At 40.9% G+C, this 23,183-nt stretch overlaps 2 protein-coding genes across 7 annotated transcripts; one reads left to right on the top strand and one right to left on the bottom strand.

Annotated features, from left to right (window-relative positions):
• The first annotated feature begins 918 nt into the window (after positions 1-918).
• Arp3 (Actin-related protein 3) lies at positions 919-3,463 on the top strand. The gene is made up of 10 exons (XM_066300804.1): positions 919-1,076; positions 1,706-1,886; positions 1,939-2,145; positions 2,200-2,307; positions 2,360-2,459; positions 2,514-2,697; positions 2,748-2,890; positions 2,942-3,051; positions 3,102-3,185; positions 3,244-3,463. Exons 1-10 carry the CDS (start codon positions 1,033-1,035, stop codon positions 3,337-3,339), a joined length of 1,257 nt encoding a protein of 418 aa, XP_066156901.1. The 5' UTR covers positions 919-1,032; the 3' UTR covers positions 3,340-3,463.
• Positions 3,464-4,472: 1,009 nt separating this feature from the next.
• LOC136349334 (uncharacterized) lies at positions 4,473-21,915 on the bottom strand. 6 transcript variants are annotated; one of them, XM_066300810.1, is made up of 18 exons: positions 21,508-21,915; positions 18,888-20,467; positions 18,600-18,720; positions 18,286-18,538; positions 18,023-18,228; positions 17,675-17,950; positions 17,337-17,496; positions 12,784-16,858; positions 12,591-12,725; positions 12,316-12,513; positions 12,075-12,263; positions 11,935-12,026; positions 8,083-8,359; positions 5,556-5,624; positions 5,463-5,504; positions 5,329-5,410; positions 5,127-5,278; positions 4,473-5,063 (listed from the first exon to the last, which is right to left on the bottom strand). In XM_066300810.1, the coding sequence occupies exons 2-17, from the start codon at positions 20,458-20,460 to the stop codon at positions 5,179-5,181; spliced, it is 7,848 nt and encodes a 2,615-aa protein (XP_066156907.1). In that variant the 5' UTR covers positions 20,461-20,467; positions 21,508-21,915; the 3' UTR covers positions 4,473-5,063; positions 5,127-5,178. The 6 variants fall into 6 exon arrangements, with proteins under 6 accessions (XP_066156907.1, XP_066156909.1, XP_066156906.1 ...); XM_066300812.1 differs by having other exon boundaries at positions 4,473-5,282; positions 5,333-5,410; XM_066300809.1 differs by having other exon boundaries at positions 4,473-5,278.
• Positions 21,916-23,183: the final 1,268 nt, after the last annotated feature.

Genomic DNA, 23,183 nt, shown 5'->3' on the forward strand with positions numbered 1-23,183 from the left:
GGGTCACTTTCTTCGGAAACTTGTGTGTCTAAGCTCAAGATGGCCCCTGGGCACCACTTATAAATTTCTCTAACGAATATGGTCAATTGAGTTCAGTTCATAGCAGAAATTGTTCCTAAAGTCATGGAAATGGACAAATTGGACCCCTTAGGCAGACACTGCAGTTCGACGTTTAACGTAACGTTCTGAGTTTTCATGCTGCAGAAGTAGAGGAACAGATGGAAGTAGTCTATTTCTTTGCACTTTCATCAGGTCGGAGTGACTTGGTTACCTAAAAGTTTTGATTAAATTAACAATAGCGGCCCTCCACGATATTGGTTGCATGTCACATGTGTAGTATGTATATGCAATTCTATATGTATTATACAGGGCGGTCCGGAAACAATGATGCAACGTACGCATATTGAGTAATAGAGTGTTAAAAACAGAGCGATTCTGCTAATTTTGTCTTAACCAAAAACTGCTCGTTTCTATTCCACGGGCCATTCAAAGGATTAATTTCGAGCCACCTTGTACAATGCAGATCCACATTTTCTGCGAGGGGAATTTACAGGCCTGTCCAAAACAAGTTCCGAAACTTCATCTTTTTATTTGCGTCACAACGGAGGTTTTCTTAGGGCCTTACTTTCGACAAAATACATTAATTATTATTTCGAGAACCACTAGAGATAGATATTCGAGATACCGAACGCAGATGATCGAACGAAAATAGTAATGACGAAAATGAAGTAGTATACAGAGTGTCCCGTTTATTCCCAAGTCCTATCACAACCTATGTATTGATTTTCCCGTATAATTCGACGATTATTGTAAAGTAAAACGAAGAGCGGCACAAATTTAAATAATCCCGCGCTTCACGGTAGTTCGCGCACTGGCTGCAGAGTGGCGTTGTGGCAATCCTGGGCCTGTCAGATTGGCTGAATGACATAAATGTCTGCCTTAGTCTAAGGCGCGGTTTTGTTTGCGGATGCATTGAAAACATTCCGATTATTTAATTAAAAAATACGAAATTTTCGTCAATTCGCAATTAAAATGGACGGAAAACTACCAGCTTGCGTTATAGATGTAGGAACCGGGTAAGCAGCCGCATTTTCCCGCAGGAACATTTGAAAACAACGCCCCATTGAAGCCAGCTCATACCCCCTGTTATTTCTAGTTAAAATATTATCTGCGATTTTCTGCTTAGACATCATGGAAATATTTCGCCCTCTCTTCTATATACGCCAATAATATCTTTTAAGCGCAGAGAGCAATAGTAAGATGTATGTTTCAGTTATTTGCCAATACATCCTGTAGGACATGTTTTCTTTCCTTCCTGCAGTCTACGGGTCTTGGTCCCTGACCTTTATTTGTTCGTTATACATGTGTGTGTCGAAAAATCTGCGCCTGTTCAGGATGCCCATGGTCACTCACAGACCGTTTCTTTGTAAACCCAAAATGGGGACAATCTCAGCATCCCTTCCCACAACTTCAAATTTGTCAATTTTTCAATACTGGATCTTTTCGCAGGGCAATTAGACGGTTCCAGTATCTTACCAGTATTAAGATAAATAAAAGATGTTGAGAAGTTCACTAATCATTGGAAACATTCAGCAAATGTATTGGTCCAGTTCTCTCTTGAAGTATCCTCACACCATATTTAATTAATTTCAACAAAGATGGCAATAATACTTCTATTAAAACTTTTTGCATTCCTGTCTTGCAGTTACACCAAACTGGGGTTTGCCGCTAATAAAGAGCCCCAGTTCATTATCCCTTCAGCAATTGCAATCAAAGAAACAGCTAAGGTGGGTGAACAAAGCAGTCGAAGATTGGCAAAAGGAGTTGAGGACTTGGATTTCTTTATTGGGGATGAAGCATTTAACGCCACTGGCTATGCAGTTAAGGTAGGCTAAGTAAAGAATCCATTGCGGTATAAAATTCTTATTAAAACTGCAGTATCCAGTACGTCATGGCCTTGTCGAAGACTGGGATTTAATGGAAAGGTTCCTCGAGCAATGTATATTCAAGTACCTCAGAGCAGAGCCTGAGGACCACCATTTCCTGCTTACTGAACCGCCGCTTAATACCCCTGAAAACCGCGAGTACACAGCAGAAATTATGTTTGAAAGTTTCAACGTTCCTGGCCTGTATATCGCAGTTCAGGTGGGTTAAACTGGGTTCATCTTGAGGCCATAAGGCTGATTTCTGGGTTTACAGGCAGTACTAGCTTTGGCTGCCAGTTGGGCCAGCCGCAGTGTGGCTGAAAGAACCTTAACTGGCATCGTGATTGATAGCGGGGATGGGGTGACTCATGTGATTCCAGTTGTGAGTTATTTATGTTTGTAAAATTTTGCGAGTTGATTGTTGAGTTTTATAGGCCGAAGGCTATGTTATTGGGAGCTGCATTAAACACATTCCAATCGCCGGAAGGAACATCACATATTTCATACAGTCGCTCCTCAGAGAGAGGGAAATAGGTATTAATGCGATATTGTGGGTTGCAACATTTTAATGCAAGTGATTATTTAAAGGCATTCCTCCTGAGCAATCCTTGGAAACAGCTAAAGCAATAAAGGAAAAGTACTGTTATATTTGCCCAGATATTGCCAAAGAGTTTGCTAAATATGACTCCAATCCCGTAAAGTGGATGAAAAAATATGAAGGAATGAACGCCATCACTAAACAATTGTTCTCAGTTGATGTGGGATATGAAAGGTGAGCATTTACTCCCCTTTAAGCAAAAGTTAAAATTTCCATGTCTGCAGATTCCTAGGACCAGAAATATTCTTCCATCCAGAATTCTCAAACCCAGATTTCAACATTCCTTTATCACAAATTGTGGATGATGTCATTCAAAACTGCCCAATAGATGTTCGCAGGCCTTTGTACAACAATATTGTACTATCTGGTAAGGCGCCAAAAGCGTCGTTGGGTATAATTTTAATATTCAAGTTCGCAGGGGGCTCAACAATGTTCAAAGACTTTGATAGGAGGCTGCAAAGGGACATTAAAAAGACCGTGGATGCTCGGTTGAGACTCAGCGAAACATTGGGTGGAGGCAGATTAAAGGTTCGAACCTTCTAAGGGAATTTAAGCATTTATTTAGTGAAAATTTCCAGCCTAAACCTATTGACGTGCAAGTAGTGTCCCATCACATGCAGAGGTATGCAGTATGGTTTGGCGGGAGCATGTTGGCCTCGACGGTATGTCTTCTAACACCCTTAAAGAGCTGGAAGTAAAAAAGAATTGTTTGGTTTTCAGCCCGAGTTTTATACAGTATGCCACACAAAGGAGCAATACGACGAGTATGGCCCAAGCATTTGCAGGCACAATCCAGTATTTGGGACGATGACGTAAAGTTAATTTTATTTATACGCAATATTTAGAGTATTATATTGACGTATTAAAGGTGTTTCTTTTATACGTTTTGCAAAGTGAGTGTTATCGTTTTTTAAGTAAATAAAGTTGTAAATAAAGAAAACGAGTCTTTTACGTTTGGGAAACACGCTGCAGGTAAGCATTATTAAAATTGTTCTATTTGTGAGTTAGTGAAGTATCACTGTGAACACCCCACCAGAATTCATACTTAAAACGGATTAAGCAATTTAGAGGCAACCATGCATACACCTGTGATGTTATAACTATTATTAATCGTTACGCAGGAGATCTGATGCAGCGTCGGTCTAGACTGGTACCAGTTTGTGTTGAGCTCAAATTTTCATTTAATGTTTTATTTATTTATTTTTTTATTGAACGTTTATTTCAGAATAATAACAGTAACGAGATCTTGGTTCCTTTATTCATAAGCCTTTTTCACATGTATCGGCAGCGTAGCCAATTATCTTATCTAAACACGATTTATGAATTAGTTCGTTGAATGTAATTGCCATTAGAATTGTTGAACATTCTCAGGGAGTCAGGTAGATATTTAAAATTGGCATAAAATCGATGCCAATATCACCCAAAGATACCGTTGTATTGCTGCTAGAAAGTTTTACTCCTTGAACTAATTCATAGTTTAGTACCACTGCACAATTTTTTAAGATACCTGACGTTGCTACAACGCGTTTATGAGACAATTGGACATTCAGTCACTTCATATCAAGATGTCTCGTCATCTCATTCTTTTTCCGTTCAGTGCAGGAACGTTCGATCAATTATCCAGTTTATTAATAGATTCGCCACGCTTCGTCCGGGCCAGTCGGTTCAGAGTCTAGCTGAACCAGCCGATCTGCCTGTTGGCAAACACCTTGTACCCCAGAACCCAAAAAAGCCGAGTTTTAAGGCTTTTCCTGGAAAGTCCGGAGAGTTTCCTTTAAAGGCGGAGCCCTGTAATTAACTTTGTTCCTCTAGTTCACACCACAAGGCAACAGCCGACGTTTCGGCTAAAATTTTGCTTCCCGACCCGCAAGATGGTATCTGCCGTGGCCCCTTCATTTATATTTGCGAGATGATGCAAAGGAGCCCTCTTCTATAATAAAACAACCAAACCAACTTGAACAGGGTTTTATCGTTGTTGTGGGCAACAAAACACACAAAACTTATAAGTATACAGTTACCTAGTAAATTCGGTAATAAATAAAATACGTATAAAATGCACTTAACGAACAGTAATATATACATGGACTGCACACTTACTTATGCAAAAAATTCTCGAACTTAAAATACCCCAAAATATACTTAAAGAACTGTATAGCTTGAACTTAAATTATATTCATGATGGTTTACACGCGAACATGAAGAAAATACGTAATTTCAGCTTTGTGTGATGCCATTGTTACATTCACATCTATGGACACGAAATGGCGAACGTGGCCTTGATTTTATGATATTAATTTAAGATCCAATTTAGGCGCTTTAGTGGGAAATGTGCATGAACATGTGAAACATACAACACTCAGAAAATTAAAACAATCAACACATATTTACGTCTAAATACCCTAAGGGCCGAATGATCACTGTCACCATAACCTTGCCAAGAGGTCAATTTCCAGAGAAACCATAGGCGCATTGTTGGCTTACTCCTTTGTTTCTACGAAAGTTATCTTCCAGGTAAAGCTACTAAGACTGATATATTCGCCCTAAGTAAACACATCTAACATGAGATTCGGACGTTACTTTTGGAATATTCAACTTAAACCTACAGGAATCACAGTTTGGTGGATGAAAATTGCACGTTCAGAGGCAAATAGACATTTAAACATTCAGAACCGATTTTTCTCTCCTCTTGACAATGTCCAAGAAGTCCAAGGTCTTGGGTCGTCCCATATGCCGGCAATTTTCCGAAAATATGTCTCTATCTGTGCAATTCAGTTCAGTCAAAAGATATCAGAGTGGATGTGAGACTTACCATCATCAAAAGGCGGCATGTTGGACTTCAAAGAAACTGGGCTGACGGGAATCAGAAGCTCGTCCTGTTCTTTTGAGACTAAAAAAAGCAATTGAAGCGAGAACATTGAGAAATGTAATTAATTGCTCACTTGTTTTCGCTCTTTTCGATTGAACTTCTGAATGGCGATCATCTGCGAAATAACTTGGGTAAAATACTTCATAAAATCTCCCCAATTCCTTACCTAACTTGCGTTTTTGCGATACTTTCTCTTTGCTTCTGTGATTCCTATGAATTTGATCATCGGTTTCTCCTTCAAAAGAAAACGAACATCAATTCCCTTTTGTGTTTAAAATTTTATCTTTGTTTCAATCACTGGGCAATTAACAAAGGTTTCGGGATGACTTACCTTGCGCCTGAGAAACATGTTAACCACCCTGATTATCCTTTTATACTAAGAGCTAAAATGGGGTCACGAAGAAGACCCCCGTTTACGTAGCAAGATAAACGAAACCTAAATTTGGAATCGTACAAAGCAGCAAAAAGGATAACCAGGAACGCCCAGCCTTTCGTAATATCCCAAAACCTTTGGGATTATCGCGTTTGTGTACTGGGAACGAACTTCTACTATGAGTAATGCCAAGAGAATTATAAAGTCGGATTTTGTTCAGAAAATGAAAATGGCAATATCGCGTTGCGCTTTTGTTTGCGTCACATGACTCAATCTGGTATCTTATTGGCTAAAACGTGGGATCGTGTTTGAAGCACAGGAGATGTGATGTTGCCACGTTTATTTTTTTCCTTACCGAGAAACATTACTGCGCTGTTTAGAGAGTGGTACTAAGGCGGCTGCCGAACAAAATAGTCTTTCTTCGTGCACCAATTCAATCGATAACAATTTTACAAACAGACTTGAATTGAGAAATAACATTTTACTGAAATTCAGCCGGAAGCAGGAAAATCTTGGTTCTCTGCGCGTCTTCTTTCTTCGCTCTTCAGCCAGGGCTTAATGTAAATTAATAAAAATAATATGTAACCTGATGTAAACACAGCCTTTAGGTTGTTATTTTAATAACAATACTGATTGAATTAAACTAAAATTGCCGCAGTATGGCCTTCGGTTATTTAAACATGCTTCCGATGCCGCTCGCGCATCCTTTTCACCGACGAATCATCCCCTGACTCGTCCTTTACCGACCTTTTCACTCCACGACTGCACAACACCTCAGTCTTCCGAGGACCCCCCCAAGACTGGCCACTTTGCTGGGAGGGCAAAGTAGTCTTGACAGTCACACTAACCCTGGGTTGCTCGTGATTGGGGCTCAGATCCCTGTACTGGGGTTGTAAGACGTAGGGCTGCGCACCTCCACAGCGGGCGTAATTACCAGGCCCCTCCCGGAAATATAAATTGAGAACGTTGCTATTTATAACTGTCACGACACCGCCTCGATCATCCGTGTATATTAAGGGCTCATGATTGTACATTTGGGGGTTGGTGTCCGTGAGAATGCCCCTAGGCTCTTGGTGAGAGAATGGCTTTGTGCCTTCCTGCCCCCACATTTCAGGAGGGTCGTTTTCCGGGTAAATCTTTTTCTCCGTTCCTTGGGGCCACTCCGCAGTAAAAACCTTCCTCTCGGTTAAAGCTGTGTCTCCAGGATTACTGTTAACGAGAGCTTCCGGGTAAACTTTCCTTTCATTTAACGTTTCAGTCCATATCTCGGGAGGATGATGCAAGTCTGCGATTTCAGGGAAAATCCTCTCCTCAGGCATTTTCCATGCTTGGGTTTTTTGGTCGGGATATACCCTCTTATCGGAAACTTCAGGGGTGCCTAACCATTGATAAACAACTCCCTTTCTATCGCCTAAAGCTGTAGCTGCCCACATTTCAGAAGAGTCGTTTTTGTGATAGACGCTCCTCTCCTCTAAAGCTGCCCACATTGGTGGAGTGTTTGAAGTCTCAGGATAAACCTTCCTTTCCGCTAAAGTCCGGAACGGTGGTAAAGGCGGGGGACTCAAATCAGCAATGGACATTTGCTTCTTCGAGGGATAATTCATGGACTTCTCCGCCTCCTCCAATTTCTTCTTCTCGCGCTCGTAAGCTTCGCGTATGCGCTCCATCTCTATCTCGTCTAACAGCTCCTTTTTGTCTAATACTGCGATTTCGTGGTCCCTTAAGTGCTCCTGTGCAACCTTCGAGTCGTCGAATTTCTTCATAGTGTTCTCAGATACGCGATTAATTGGGCTATCTAACAGTTTTCTCTTTTTGGGGGGCAATTGCGTCATTGCGGGGCCCAAAAGCCTGCGTTGCAACTCCCCATTCGCAACGCTTCTCTCCTCTCTTTGAGCAGGGGCGGTAACGGATAGTTCGAACAAGCTCACCTCTTGGTTTAAATAAGAGGTGGTTCCGCAGTTCTTTGTGAAAGGGGATCGCGACTCGTCGGGATAAGCAGAGACGAATGGATTATCTTTGTTCGCAACAGTAGTTCCCGTAGGCACATGCTGCTGGCATTCTTGTACGTAACTACGCGACACCCTTAAATAGCCCTGGTAGTCTTCTTCCAAGGGACGAGCCTCTTCGCTGCGCGAAACTTTTTCTTCTTTATCTGTGTCTTCTTCGCGCGCAATTTCAACATTACTCAAATGAATTTTACTACTAACAGGCAACTGGCCAGATAAATTATTGAAACTATAATCTAACGATTGCGGCTGGTGTAGCGCCTCGCCCTGCAACGCAAAACACTCGGTTAACCCCCCATAGAAGTGTCACGTACCTTCGAATCGAGTTTTACGGAGGGCGTTCGAGGGTTTGTGAAAACTCTCCGTTCGATTGTCGAAAATGCAGCAAATGGAGCCGGTTTTCTGGTTGAGCTGTCGTTCCTTCGCCTCCATCTCGCGGGCGCGAGCAATGGCCCGCTCATGCGCGGCCGCCATTTCCTGCTCCCGCTTCCACCTTTTCAATTTAAATGAGCGCAAGTCGCGCCGACGCCTCATCTCCTCCTGGTGGTCCCGGATCAGGGACTCCGGAATGTCGTTACGTTTAAGCTTTATCTGTGGGAAAAACTGCGTTATCGCGCTATTTGGGAGTGGTGATTTGACCGCGGTAATTCTCCAGTTTGGGGTTTGGTGAATTTTTACACCTACCGCCATCCGTTTTAAGGACTTTCCCAAGAACTTACCCAACCAGGGAACCTACATATTTCAACTACCCAATTAATGCCTGACTTCGTTACTACAGGCTATCTACTGTGACGACAGCTAAACTTTACACACGTACGGACTTGCACGTTTTTTTTCCTGGTGCGTCACTAGTTTCAAAAATAACGCACGAACTCGTCAAATTTGGCCAGTTAATCAATTTCCGTATGACTCTGACGCAGATATTCCCGTTCTCTCATTTTTTCCATTCAACTGACGCGCCATCGAGTGTTACAAAGACGTTTTCGATCGTTCTAAAATGATTTTTCCCGTTAACGTTTCGATAACGTCGAAATTATTGCAATAAATCGCAAAAAAAGGTGCGTAAGCCACTGAAGCGGATGATTATCGACTTCATTATTTTCTTCCCTCCTCGGGAACAAACGTACATGCAGAATATAATTTTTTAATTATTTTAGCTCGCAATGGAACGTCGCTTCGAGAAATTTCGATATTATCTCACTTGGACTGGGCCCGGTGGGAAACGGGCAAAAATTCCACGTTTAAAATTCGATTTCATCTGACATTATCGGGAAAATCGCCTCGGCTGCGTTCGGGTCTCCGAAGACGCACAATCGCCGAGTCGAGCACCTCAAAAGGAGCCATAGGCGGACGCGAGTCCAGGTATTGCAGTGCGTGCTCCGTCAAACATAAATAATACCTGAAATCTTTCTCCTCGATGACAGAGGAATGACAGTTTGCCTCGACGGGATTCCAACCGTATTTCAGAAGGTTTACTTGCGATAAGCGATCGATGTTTGATGATTGCGCCTGATTTAACATCGCTTAACTTTATTATCTGTATGGGTGACCACTCCAAGCGGTTTTTGTCCGATGAGCTGTACGCTCACAAAAAATGGTGTAAGGTTATTAGAAGGTTTCGAGACTTTTGCAGCGTGGTCGTTGCGTGTCCTGTGATCAGTACCTTAGCAAGAGGCAGATTGTAAAGTTTTTGGGGCGCTTTCGTACCGCCATCGATTTTTAGACTATCCGGCCGAGTAGTAGCGCAATAAAGGAAACATTCGAAATGTGGAATAAGCTAATTCTCAAGTTAACTCGAAACGAAAATTGTTCGGCGATATCTTTTTTGGTTTCCGAGATGCAACGTCAACTTCGTCCCTAGTTTTTGCGATGTTTTTATTGTCGAAAATGAAGATACGAAGTGTCTTTCACCACCTCAATGGTTATATCCACGGCTAACGTGCGTAGATGCAAGATTTTAAATTGTAATTTAGGAAAATATATTTAATGTTCTTGCGCTTAAGTGTCAGTTGCGTGCGTCTCGGGTTTAAGCCGAAACTATCCAATTTTGATCTTTCGGAGGCAACTCCAGCGGTTTCCAAGATTTCCTTAGGAGCGTCGAGCACATTACGCGCAAGCGTGTTGTTAACAAAAATGATGAATTCATGATAATTTTTTGGGAGATGTTGTCTCTACAAGATCGCAGCGCTATGCGTTTGGCTACTGTCCATAAGAAAATTAAATTGATTTATAAAATCACATACACACGCATATCGTTCGGCTCTCCAAGTTGTTAAGTTTTAACGTACTGAGACGAAATGTTCAGCTTCGCTGCAGCTTTATCATTGTATAACTCTAAATTACTGCACTTCCGGAAAAGCCTTAACGTATTTTTCGATTCACTTCCGTTCGCAATAGGAAATGTATTTTTTAGTTCTTGGGAGTATATTTGCGTAGTGGAACTGCCGCCTTAAATTCTCCACTTTTCCCCGTATTTTGTTAAATTTGGAAACGTCGCACATTATTTCTCATCACGAGTCGTTTCCAAGACCCACCAACCGTACCTTTAAAAGAAGCAGGTAGTACCGATATCACTTCGTAGATGATTCACTCGAATGGTAGCGCGACGGAGAAGACGCTTGTAACACGCGCTGCACCAATAATCGGGATAATCGCGTTGTCCGTCGTTCCAAAGACCCGGGGAGTACGCCGTTGGCGCATCCATGCCTTAGCGAATGAAAGGGGGTGTGGCCGATTCTGGCTCGCGTTGTTGATGCCCGAGGGTGAGTTCCGATTGTTGCTTCTTGTGGTTTACGTTTAAGCCTTGCCATGCGCATAACAGAATTGAAGTTGAACATATCCACAATTTTGGTTCTTCCAGAAGGTATTTAGGACACTCCTAGGATATCGCTGAAGAATCATATCGCAACTTCTGCCGTTTCGAAGATGATTTTTTTTTATGTTTCAGATCTTAATTGTGCACATCTCTGCTTCGTGTGGAAAGTAATTCGAAACTGTTTTTGAAGAATTTTTACAAGAGTTGATATTAATTTCTTTTGTGCTTTATGTTTCGACTATATGTATATCCAAGCCGCATCTGCGACTCACGTTGAATTCGGGATTTGCAACATTAAAAACTTCCGCTGTTCTCTTCTTTTCCCTTGATAAGTGAAAATAGTTTCAGTTCTTTCCCGAATTACGTGCACCATTTTTTACTCACATACAATAACGAATTGTTAATAAATTTTAACCCATTTAAATACCCATTTACGTCAACTAATGCCACAAGTAAGTAAATAATATTTTCCATGCAAACAGCGGTCCATTGCAGACAAAAATAAACAAAAAACTCATATTCTACATAAACGTGTTTTATCGAAGATTGTGGCAATTCATTAGATTGATAGAGATTCGTTTCTGTAATTAATGTAACTTTTCATTTGATGGTAAATTGAATTAGCTTAACAATTTTCTAATCGTGGGACATGTCTGAACAAAAAATATTCACTTTTAACGTTATCAAAACATCAATGGCAAAAATGATTTCATAATTATCAAAGACGTCCAACTTGATAATGCGGCAATCAAATGTAAAAAATGAGATACCAAAAGGTAAAAAATGAAAAACCCTTTCCCACATACGATATTCGAGAGGGTGGCTTTGCAGGGTTGAGAGTTGGGAGACGTGCAGTGACTTCTACATAAGAATTCTTAATCCCCCCGATAGCAAAATCTGTCTCGTTCCGAGATAATAGAAGTTTTCAAAGTCACACCCTTGTATAAAATACGCTAGCACAAACACATACGTGTGCCCATCATTAAATGAGAGATTTAACTATTTCAATGGATCGACACTGATAACTTCGATCGTGGCCCAAGGACAAGTGTTGGCCTTGGCCCTGGGGCTGTAGTTTGGTGACCCTAAAAGGGACGGCCTAAAAAATTCCCTACTTTTACCTATAAAGCATCCCATTTAAGCCTAATTTTTGGTATGATACTGACACAATAATTTCCACCACTACGTGAAACTTGCTGAAGTAACTTTCTGTTATGGATGGCTGGCGGATGTACAACTTCTACAGACATCAAAGTCTTTAGAAAGTAACGAAACTTTGGAAAAACAAAATTACTGACACCTTAATATTAACCCACTTAAAGTTATCCTAACTAACGAGTTAGAGACGTACCACAAGTTTCCCCAAGTTCGAATTCCGTGACGCCGGCTCTGGCTGCCTGAAGCTCTCAATTCGACCATTGCTGACTTCATTACTATTATCACCTGCATATTTTCTCTTTAAAGAGTGAAAATTCGAAATTTCCAACGTACTTTTGGGTCTCTTCAAACCGGTCGCCAAATGGGCGTCTTGCTGCAGCTGAGTGTCGGATTTCACATTAATGGTACCGCATTTGGACTTAGCCCAAAGATTCCTCGGCTCTTGAAAATGGTCGCCCATATCTGCAATCGCGTGTGCGAGTTTCGGCTCAAAGGCTGGGGCTTTGGGCCTTGGATACACGCCTTTAACATTTAAAAATAAGTTGGAGTTTGCTTTATTAGACTGTGGACGAACTTTGATCAGGAAAAGCTCTTCTCTTCGGGAGCTCGGCGTTCCGCTCTCCGAATTCTCGAGCATAAATTTCATCCATTTTTTGCTCGCAAAATGTCATTGAGTAGGTTTTCTTCGCGGATGCCGATCTTATGTTTTGAGGGCCGTTCAATCTCAGTACGCTAGGAGAGGCTTCTGGGGAGGATCTTTGAACTGTCATTGCTAGAAGGAAGTCAGCAAAATGCGGCGTGTTGAACTGTGTGCAAGCTGCATATCTGAAAACATAAAACATGACTTACCGGCTTCTGGAACCACCTCATGGCGATTAAAATCTATTAAAGCTGCCACTTTCCCTGGATCCACATTTACTTTAAGCTTCTGAGAGTTACAAAGCTTAGATCCAGACAAACTCATCGCTTGCAGCTTATGACTCACTAAAACACAGCTCCGTGAATTTCTACTTAATTAGCAATTGGTCATGAATGTAAATACCTGCAGAAACACAATTCTGCTGCTCCGAATTCCATTGAGGGGTTAACAGAGTATCTTCACTATTTACTTCCTTTGCCTCCTCCGGAGGCTCTTCCTTGACAAAATGCATGAAGCGACATTGTACTATAATCGAATTCTCGATTTCCCCAGGGCTGGCCGATTCTGTAAGGCCGGGACCGATTGCGTCTTGATCTTGCTCTTCGACAATGTCCACAGACATTTGCCGACCGAAACTATTGTAGAAATCTTGGCAGGAAAGAGGCTCCTTTGATTTGACTCTTCTGGTACTTTCCTGCTGGACTGCAACATTTTTCCGGTCACAAGAGTGCCGATAGAGTTTTGCACGCGCAGAATTTCCAGATAATCTTGGATCGCGCAAGCTTACGGGGTTTTCACAATTGATTTCCATGGATGATAAAGGAGGTATTGAAGAGGTTACTAGTGAAGAGGTGTTGGTAGTGAAAGACATGGAGTCAAAGTCACATGAACCGTTTCTTATAAATTGCTTGCATTTACTGAAGTAGCGTTGCACCTCTTTTCTATCTAAGGTTTCGTATGGTAAAGGAATAGTGCTATGAGATGGCTCACTGTTCCTTCTACCATCATCTGCAAGGAGTTCTGTAGCATTTTGTTCCACCTTGACTATACCTCTAGATCTCAAACCCTTTTGTGTCAATATTTCCTTGCCTGGCAAGGACTCTTCAGAGGTCTGAAGGTCCTTTTCTACACAATTAACACTTTCGTTCTTTGAATCTGCATGAGAAAGAATACTATCTTGGTCTGATATATGCCTTGTATCAAAATCATTCTCCTTTCCTAGCTTGAAACGATCTTTTCGGGATGGTTGTGAAATTCCAGGAATGACCAAATCTTTCCGGGGTAGGCTTACAATCAACCCCCTCCCTTGATTTACCTGGCTACTTGATACTGCACCTGCTTCTGCAGCAATAAAATCTTCTTCAGGAATCTGCCCCTCACAAGCAACTTCCTCACTTCTAGACTTTTCTCTATTCCCGCTTCTAGTATCGATAAGTTCAATAGGTGGTTTCGAATAGTCTCTAATAGAATATCTAGAAGTAGATACCACGTCAGAACTTTCGGATCCTTTGCGCGGCTTTCCTTTTCCTCTATTCAGTGGATATTTCTCGGCAGGAATCTCAGATGTAGAAGATTCAGTTAAAATAACGGGTTTCGATCGGGAAGATGCTTTCTTAGACCTTTTTCTTCCTTTTTTCATCTTTGATACAATACTACTTGATTTTCCAGAACATGCCGATTCAAGCACCTCATTATTATATGTCAATGAAACTCTTTCTTCAGGCGCACGCTTTGCTTCACGTTCAGTCATCTGTGAGAGTTCCTGCGTAACTTCACAAACGTTCCACAATTTACGAGGTCGCGCAGAAGTATCCAAATGTAAATTTGAGAAATTACTTGTACTCGATAAAGCCAAATCTTGATCTAATGGCGAAGGAGATCTTTTAGTCTCAGAAAGTCCTAAAGCAGCGCGGCTTTGAGCTGAATGTGGTTTTGAGGAATTGCATGTAATTAAATCCTGCTCTTGACTACTGAAACTCTCAGCAGGTCGGGATAAAGCTATTTGTTGAAGCGCATAAGGTGGTTCTCTTAAAGAATTACTGTTAGACACAGCTAGATCTTGTTCTAATAGTCCATCTTTAAATCTCGGTTTAGATCGATCATGGACATTAACAGATCTACTATTATGCATCCTCTGAGCTAGAAGCTCTTGCATTCTAGAAAGTGGGTCTCTTAAGGAATCACTGGTAGACACAGCTGTCTCCGCCGATGTAACTGTTTCCTCCACTGCCTCAATGGTTTTGCACGTGGAAATATGAGGAGAATCTTTCCTCAAAGCATCATCAGAACTAGAAATCATTTCGTCCACCAAAAATCGGCTGACATGCATTTTTTTAATGTTATAAGAAGCTCGAGTCTCTGTAGATTCGCTTATCCGCCTTTCCTCGTTTGAACCAACATTTTTCGTAGAAGAATCGCTCATGCTTTTTCCACCGTCTGTTTGTTCGATTTTCTTGAAAGAATTTGTCTCCTCTGAAGAAATATTTCCGATCTCTATTTTTTCCTCCATCGCCGATATTCTGCCCCCCATCAATTCTTTATGTTCCCCACATTTCGACTTCGTATGCATAAAACTAGAATCAGGAATTCGTTGTAGCACTCTTCTCATCTTGCCGGATACCCCTAAAACACTTCTCTCAGATCTATCTAATACTCTTGCGTTTGCCCAATGTATTGGTCGCTTTTCGAGCTGTCCTTTGCTTTCTGTCAATTCAGCAGCCTCGGAGCTGTCTGCCTCAAGGAAGTAAACTCTCGGAGAGATGCGCATGCGACTATATTTGAATGTAATTGCGCGCGCAGCCCTCCGAGATATTTCCCTGCGAGAATACTTTCGTACAGGCCTAGAAAACCTCCTTTCTTGTCGGGTTCTTTCCCAATGTCTCCACCCACATGGGCTACGAGGTAACTGTTGACCTGGCAACATTTCCCTTAAATGTCTTCGCATAGTCTCAAATCGTCGAAGTTTTGCTAAATCTCCGTTTTTGCTTACGGTTTCAGATGATGAATCTTCCAGCAAACGAACTTGATGCAGTTCAGTTTCCTGTGAAGTTTCCAACCGTACAGGAGATAATCCAGGGGATTTAGCAGATGTCATTTCGATTGATCGACGCCGCATTATACCGACTTTATTTGATACTCTATCTGGTCTTTTTGGTGAATGAACTGGTTGATTCAAAAACCTTTTTTCTGGTGTAGAAATAGGTTTTGATTCAGTTGACACTCTACATTCTGCAGGAGAGGCCAATTTATTCAACATTTTATCTTCTGATGTATCAGTTCTTTTGCACTCAGTTGTTTCCAATGAGTAACCTTTTTCTGACTGATATAATATTGGATTTGCTGTCGAATAAGTTTGTGCCGATTCAACTAACATTCCGTCGTCTGGTGAACGAGTTTGCGTTGTTTCAATATCTACTGGAACACAACATTTTGGTCGATGAACGAGTTTATGACATCGATGTGCCCACATTGATGAACAAGGTCGCTGTGATACTGAATCTGCCGGCGAATGAAAGTGTGCTACTTTAACTAACATTGCATCTTCTAGCGAACGAGTTCTGACTGGTTCCAGCGAGACTGAATCTGCTGAACGAGATTTTACTAGTTCAGCTGAATGGGTTTTTCCTAGTTTTGTAGAAATGCCGATTGAGTCAGTAGGAGCTAGTTCTCCTACCGACCCAACCGGCATTTCTACAATCCCAGGGTTCGATTGAATTACTCCTTCAGATCTATAAATTCCCTCAAATGAAATTATTGCTCCCATTGGCCTCGACAAAGCCTCCTCCGTTGCTACTGACTGCCTCCCCTGAATTTCGGCCTCACTGGACGTGTCTACTGTCATGCTCAATGGTTCCCTTGCCTCAGTTTTTTCAATAAATACCACTCCATCTCTCTCGAATTGCGGGGCTTGCTTGACTCCAACAGAAACTTCCATTGGTTCTATTGGAAAGACAAATGGTTCTATTTGTTGATAAGGAATTGCTTCAATTATCACACTCGGCGGTCTAGGAATCCTTTCTAAAATGGACACGTCCATTTTTTTGACGTTTGCCTTGGCATCCTCCTGTGGATCGCGTACTGGAATTAAAATTTCTAAACAGATAAATTCGATGAAAGCTTCTGCACTCTGAGGGAACATGTCATCTGTTTCATCTTGAAGAAGCGATTCTTCATCTGAGTAAACGCTGCTTATTAATTGAAAGGGCGCCGATAAATTACAAACTGGTTGAGAGGACGTGAGTGGATGCGTTATGCTAGGAAAGTAGACCGATAAAGACGACGTCGATGGATCAGGCTCTGATAACCCTCTCAATCGAGTCGGTGAAAACAGAAATTCAGCGTCTGCCGATTGTCCCTCCATCATCAAGTCGGTTATCGGAGGATTAGGGAGCATCTTGCCTTTGCACAAATGAGGTTTTCCCGGGATGAACTTGCCCTTCCGCAGACGCCTCTGTTTCGGCGATTCCACATAGGAGATCTGTAAATGAATTAAAATACGAGGACTACGGACAAACTTACATAACCCACTGTTTTTTTGTGTAAAAACAGAACATGGGCGGAGTGAGAAAGGATTTTCAATTTAAAACTACAGCTATAACGGTCTTAATTTTTCATTCTCAGGCATTAATTTTGATTTCCGAGAAACTCGTCACGCCACTGTTAAAAATGTTAATTCGTAGCATGAAAAGCTTTATTAAGATCCAATCATTTTAAACATTTCTAATAATATATATGTCTAAAGTGTCAACTATCGCTTTCATCTACATCACATGTCTCTTATTTTGTCATTATTGAAATCGACGGTCAAATTCAAAAATATCCAGACAAATTCAATATGACTTGCTCATTTTGGCCAAATATTTCTGAGGTAACTTACCGATCGTATAACTGTCATCCTACTTTACTTGAGAGTGAATATCCGTCCCCCCACATATATTTCAGAAAGCGTTTCTTACCAGTTCTGAATAGTACTCAGCAGTTGAACCCTGAAGCTTCGGGGAAACAGTGCGAGTTATCTGTTCAGATTCGGGGTTGTCCTGGTTTGAAGTCATTTGCTCTCCACACCTCACCGGTCGATTGAAATACCCAAATTTCTTCGCTTCGTTTCTCCTTATCCTGTAGGGGTTAAATCGAATAAGTTATAAAGCAATTTCCAAGTATTCTATAGATTCTTGTCAGGGTTATTTCCTATTCTATTATATACAAAAACAAACAACAATATGTCCTAGATAAAAATCCACACAAAATGACATCATGGGCAATTATTATTTTCCAAACTTGTCTCGTCCCTCACCTATGGTAGTCTCGTACCATGGCTGGGGTGTCACCACCCCACGCAATCCCTCTTCTTCTCCTTGCGCTGCGATTTGCCAATATTTCGCCGATGCTTCTGAAGCGTCTTCCCAACGTCCTAATTGTACCGAAGCGTTTTTGGAATTTTTTGAAATACTCGCAAGTCACGCTGTGATCACCATCATAGTTTAACCATTTTTGCATTAAGACGTATAATCTGAGAAGAAGCATTTCGTCGTTGAGCGGATCAAGTAAATAGTTTTCCTCGAACATGTAACTGCAGTAAAAAAGAGATTTCCTTGAGATATTTTCTAATGCCGAATATTTTAATGATTAAAACATCACTCACGTAAATATGTGTCTCCAAAACATAGCCATTAACGAGGGAGGGGGATCTTTATCTTCGTTTCCATCTTGCCATTCGTCTCCTTTTTGCTCTTTAGCTCTAAAATCTACCGGAGCGTCATACAATAAATGGGCCATCATGTCAAATCGAAAGTGAAAACATTTTATGATGGGAAACAAGATCAGGGCGGCTAGAACTTTCGAATTAAACTGCAAATAAGTACTTCAAAATAAAGAAAATGAAGGAATCTCTCATTCAATGCTTACGTTCGCCTTCCTGTTAGTCTCATTCACCATCAAATGATTTGCAAAGGTTAGTAGAGCTAGGAATAGCTTGCTCATTGCCTCATAAAAGTCAAGTACTTTGCTGTGGTGTTCCATACCCATGTATGGTAAAACAAATGCGATTTGCTGAATCAGCTTAAATATGTAGAACATTACGTGCATCGACCCTCCTTCCTCAGGAAACTTTGATGAGCTGAGAGGATCATTAGCGCGGTACATGTGCGTGGTCATCAAACTAACAGAGGGAAGAGTAAGGTCTTCAGCAACGTTTTAAACTAAGTAACTGTCTGCTTTACCTAGTCATTGCCTCAATGTCCCTAATAAAATTATCTATGTTTCTGGTCGGGCAGACAATTCTGATGAACAGGATTCTGAGTCGTCGAACTACTTCTAAAAAGCTGGCCTCTGCACTCAAAGCTGGAAGTTAAAAGGTTAGCTTGCATGAGCTGTAATTGATCAATCACTGGGGGCCAAAATAAAAAGTTTTGATACAGCAAGCGGCCTCAATCAATTCAATAGAACGATTCTTATTTGACCACCTAATGTTCAAAAACCCCACATAAACCTTAATAATAATTACTTACTTCGATCAAAATTCTTCGCATTTGCATCATCTGCTTCAGTTAGGTCTGCTGGTAAAGGTGGAACTTGTTCGGAAAACGGCCTAAATGAAATGTGTGGCAAAGGACACTTAGGACAATTACACACAGGTTTTCGTCCACAAACGCTCCACTGATGGTCCCAGTACATCCATTTCGATGGACTGTCCTGGAAAAACCCGCTCGACGTGCTGGGAATCTGGTCATCCACATTCTTAAATAATGTACTGGGCGTCTGATTATGCATACACACACTCGGCATGTGTGTTTGTTTTTGCTTGGGGGCTGTGCCCTGAATTGATGCCAATAGTTCAGCATCATCTAGTAGTGGCTTCGAATGACTAAATAAGTTATCCACTTTAACATTGTACATTATTTTCTTCATAGAGGGTTTTTGTGGTATTGACGCTCTGTATGGATCATATTGATAACAACCAACTGGGGGGATCCAATTCACAGAAGGAGGAGGATACGAGTACATCATTCCCTTTTGCTCAGGGGCCACCACCATACCATAATTTGGCTGTAGATATTGTACACATGGATGTTGCTGGTATTGATTAGGTGGAGGAGGTGGTTCTATTGGAGAGGCCGGTGGAGGTTGCATTGATTGAGTTGGTGAAGGTTGCATGAGTTGGATTGGTGGAGATTGCATTAGCTGAGTTGGTGGTGGTTGCAGGAATTGAATTGGTGGGGGCTGCATGGGTTGAGTTGGTGGAGGTTGCATGGATTGACTTAAAGGAGGTTTTGTGGGTTGAGTGGATGGGGGTTGCATAGGAATTGGGCGCCGTTGCCTTGGTGGCATTGGTGGGGGTTGCTTAAGAGGAGCAGGTGGCAGTTGTTGCATTGACGGGGTTGGTTGAGGCTGCATAGGCTCTTCATCATCACTGTTGATCATAATAAGCTCCTCAACCATTTGACCTTGTTTTGTCACAATGACTTCGTTTTGTATAGATTGATCCTGCCTATAAGGCGTTGGCCCATACCCAGTAGAAGTGTGGCCAGAATATGTATATGTAGGCAATGAATACCCAGATACTACTTGTCCATAGGGCACATACCCCACATATGGTATCATTGGATACATTACATGTCCATAGCCTGGTGGAGCATATCTGGGTAAACTCCTACTCCTTAGATCCCTGAGATTATCTTGTTCAGATTCAGGACCATTTCTGGACAAACTTCTACTTCTTAGATCTCTAAGATTGTCTGGATCAAGATCACCATGGCGCCTATAATGGTCCAAACGTCTTATTTGTGGATGTGCTCCAGCAAATGCAACTTCAAGTTGCTGATCAGGTTGGGAGAGCTGAACGGGCGGCATTCCACTTGCCCACACATTAGGAAGTTGAACATCCCTTTTTTGATGCCTTCCACTGTGATTGTATTCCCTTTCTTGAGATCGCCCTTGATATTCTCGATATGGAGGTCTATGCTTGAGTTGTGGGTTCTGCTGTTGATCTCTTCTGTTGTATTGGCTTGGAGCGCGTCTTCCATATTGGTCTCCACGGTCATCAGGACGTCGACCACCAAACCAATTAATGTCTTGATTCATTTTAGTTCTGGAAGTGCAGAAAAACATATGTTGATAACGACAAATTTTATATAGGATGTAATAAATTCATGGAAATATATGGGGATCTTCTGAAGAGCAAAACTGAGAGGCTCAAAATTAAGGCTAAAACCAACTTGAAATTAAAGTTTTACAATCATAAAACACATAGGCCAAGATAAATCTCATGGCTTTGCTAAGCTTTAATTTAATTACATTATATACTGAAATATGAGTGAAGTAACCATATGGGTAGGTAATTTTCTCAACGTAGTGCTGCATGAAAAAAATATTAGTATAATAAGTGATATAGAATAGAGACCACCCTATAAAAATGGATTGATGTTGGGATGGTTCCAGGACGAGCAGTCCCACAAGACAACTTCAGAGAGGTGTCGAAAAGCTACAGAACCCAAGATTTCCACCTTAGATTTTTTACATTAAAAAATAGGTTCATTTTGTTGAGAGTGCTGGCATAAATACCAGTAGTGTTCTGAATATGGATAGCCTATTGGAATATGAACCATTTACCCCATATGTCTTTTACTGTTTATGAAGGTTAAAAAATTTACGCCATCCCCACAAGCACAGCTCATTGAATCAACATAGCGGTGTTCATGAGTGGATAAGACAATGTGGAGGGTCAGCATATTATTAAATTTGTTTCGTCTTTTAACTATTTCATCCACCCATTTTTATGGGGTACTCAGTGTTCCATGTCAAGCAGCATAAATTGTTGTCGTTTTGAAAACCTAGTCACCCTAATCTTCCCCCAGACCATTGAACGAGGTAAATTTGATGAAATCAGGGTGAAACAGGCAAAAGAGCCAATGAAGTGCTGTTCATGGACTTTTCTTCTTACATAAAATATGAGTTAAACCCATCAAAATATTGGCGAAATTAATACAAAATATATCTAAAAAAAGGCGCACGTGTGTTCAACTTTTTTAGTTATCTCGTTTAGTGCGTGAACAAGCTAGGGAGAATCGCAAGAATACTCACAACAATACAAGGCCCCAGGGGCTGATTTATTGTCAATACAGAACTTACTCTTCAGTTCACGTTCAAATTAGTTGCCCTACGGAATGTTTTCCGTCAAAAAATGAGGACCTTAAGGAAATTCCAGCCCCATATAAATAACCCTCCTAGTGTCAGTTAATCCGCCTAGAAGCACAAAACACAGAAGTAGTATACAAAAATGGCGGCCCGAGTACCCGGTACAGGTGATCAAAATCGATACTTTTTCCGTAATAAACAACGACGAACAATCAAACTTATAACATTAAAGCGCCACAAGAAATGAACAGTGCACGTATAAAACACAATTTTCCCGCGACTCCCGTAAAAAGTCAACGAATTTTTTAAACTGGGCTAACTACGGACAAAGCCAGCGAGACGCTTGTGGGATGTACATAAGAGCCCATGTAATTCGCTTGATTACTGCGCGATTGTGACGTATCCTCGTTACCCCCGTAGTTTTTTATTTACGTCTCCTTAACCTCACTTCCTTTTAAAGTGTTTCTGGAAGAAGAGTCGGTTTGCAGAAAGAAACTAATTCAACTTATTTAAAGAATAAATCAGAAAATTTATTCGTCTCAGGCCCGGCTCATTGTGGCATCGGACTCAAAAACAGCAATGAACGACCATTTCAGCCGTACAGTCCTAACAGCAAACACTGTTAACCAAAGTGAATATATACACACACACACACCTATAATTTCGTCTCGATTTAATTACTAAGTAAATGATTAAAAGAAATTAAAGTCTTGTGAATAAGGAAGCCTAATTATATTACAGAATTGATGTAAATATTATCCAAATTCTTAACTCATAAGGTGGCCCAGACAAGCTGCTAATTAAGAATCTATTAATTGTATTTTGGAAGTAGTTCTCCATTTAGTTATTTAGGGTAATTTCTTACTGGAATATATGGCTACTCCACACCACAAAATTAGGAACACCAAAAATATATGCAACACATATGAAACTAATAAACAACTCCTCCCAAAACCTAAATATTATCCTAAAAAAAGATTTTAAGGTAAAAGCCATTAGAAATTATTGTTCTGAGGGCGCTCAAATTGGAATCACTGTAAAATTGTTTATGATAACAAACTTTTCTAGTAGTTTTATCCGCTTACTCTTACTTAAGTTTTTTTGTGAGGCTAGTTTTACTTACTCGGCTTAATTCAATAAAGTACTTTTATAAATGTATCTCTGAAATACCGAAAAATGCCTTTTTAAAATCAGTTATTCCAGTTCTTGAGCTAAAACTTAGAAAATTTGAATCGCTTGAGAAAGACTGCTTAATGTGATTTTAAATAAATGCTCGTGAGTACCCACATCTGAGACTCAGAATTAACTAAACTTTGCTAAGTATCTTTGATGAATTAAGTTTCTTAGCCAGAATTCAACGTAGAAGCTTGTTGCTCTTCCAGCTTCCTTTTTTATCGTTGGTCAACTCCACAAATTTTCAAGTCCATAACACAGATGTTTACTATTTAGACATATCCAAAAAAGTAAATTCCGTGATCAGCTGATTTTGAGCACGACACTTGTCGTTTACCTCGATTCAAATTCAGCCAATCACCTCAGGGAACCAGCCCACGTCATCTGCGCGCGAAATCTTAGAAATAATTTCCTTCGTAAGTGATCCCCCAGTCTTTCAATTCATATTTGTGAGATGTTATGTTATTTAATGACAGTCCTGTCCGTACGGGATTTGC

The sequence above is a fragment of the Euwallacea fornicatus genome, chromosome 37 (assembly GCF_040115645.1).
Source record: "Euwallacea fornicatus isolate EFF26 chromosome 37, ASM4011564v1, whole genome shotgun sequence".
Classification (NCBI taxonomy): domain Eukaryota; kingdom Metazoa; phylum Arthropoda; class Insecta; order Coleoptera; family Curculionidae; genus Euwallacea; species Euwallacea fornicatus.

What these genes read in the sequence shown, in the direction of transcription:
- LOC136349334 (XM_066300808.1), bottom strand. Translation starts at nt 20,460, where the DNA reads ATGAATCAAGACATTAATTGGTTTGGTGGTCGACGTCCTGATGACCGT. An exon ending in AGACTAACAGGAAGGCGAAC is followed by an intron (nt 18,229 to 18,285) that starts GTAAGCATTGAA and finishes ACTTATTTGCAG; the next exon opens with TTTAATTCGAAAGTTCTAGC. An exon ending in CGAACTTGGGGAAACTTGTG is followed by an intron (nt 8,036 to 11,934) that starts GTACGTCTCTAA and finishes TTTGCGTTGCAG; the next exon opens with GGCGAGGCGCTACACCAGCC.
- Arp3 (XM_066300804.1), top strand. Translation starts at nt 1,033, where the DNA reads ATGGACGGAAAACTACCAGCTTGCGTTATAGATGTAGGAACCGG. An exon ending in TGACTCATGTGATTCCAGTT is followed by an intron (nt 2,308 to 2,359) that starts GTGAGTTATTTA and finishes TGAGTTTTATAG; the next exon opens with GCCGAAGGCTATGTTATTGG. An exon ending in GGAGCATGTTGGCCTCGACG is followed by an intron (nt 3,186 to 3,243) that starts GTATGTCTTCTA and finishes TTTGGTTTTCAG; the next exon opens with CCCGAGTTTTATACAGTATG.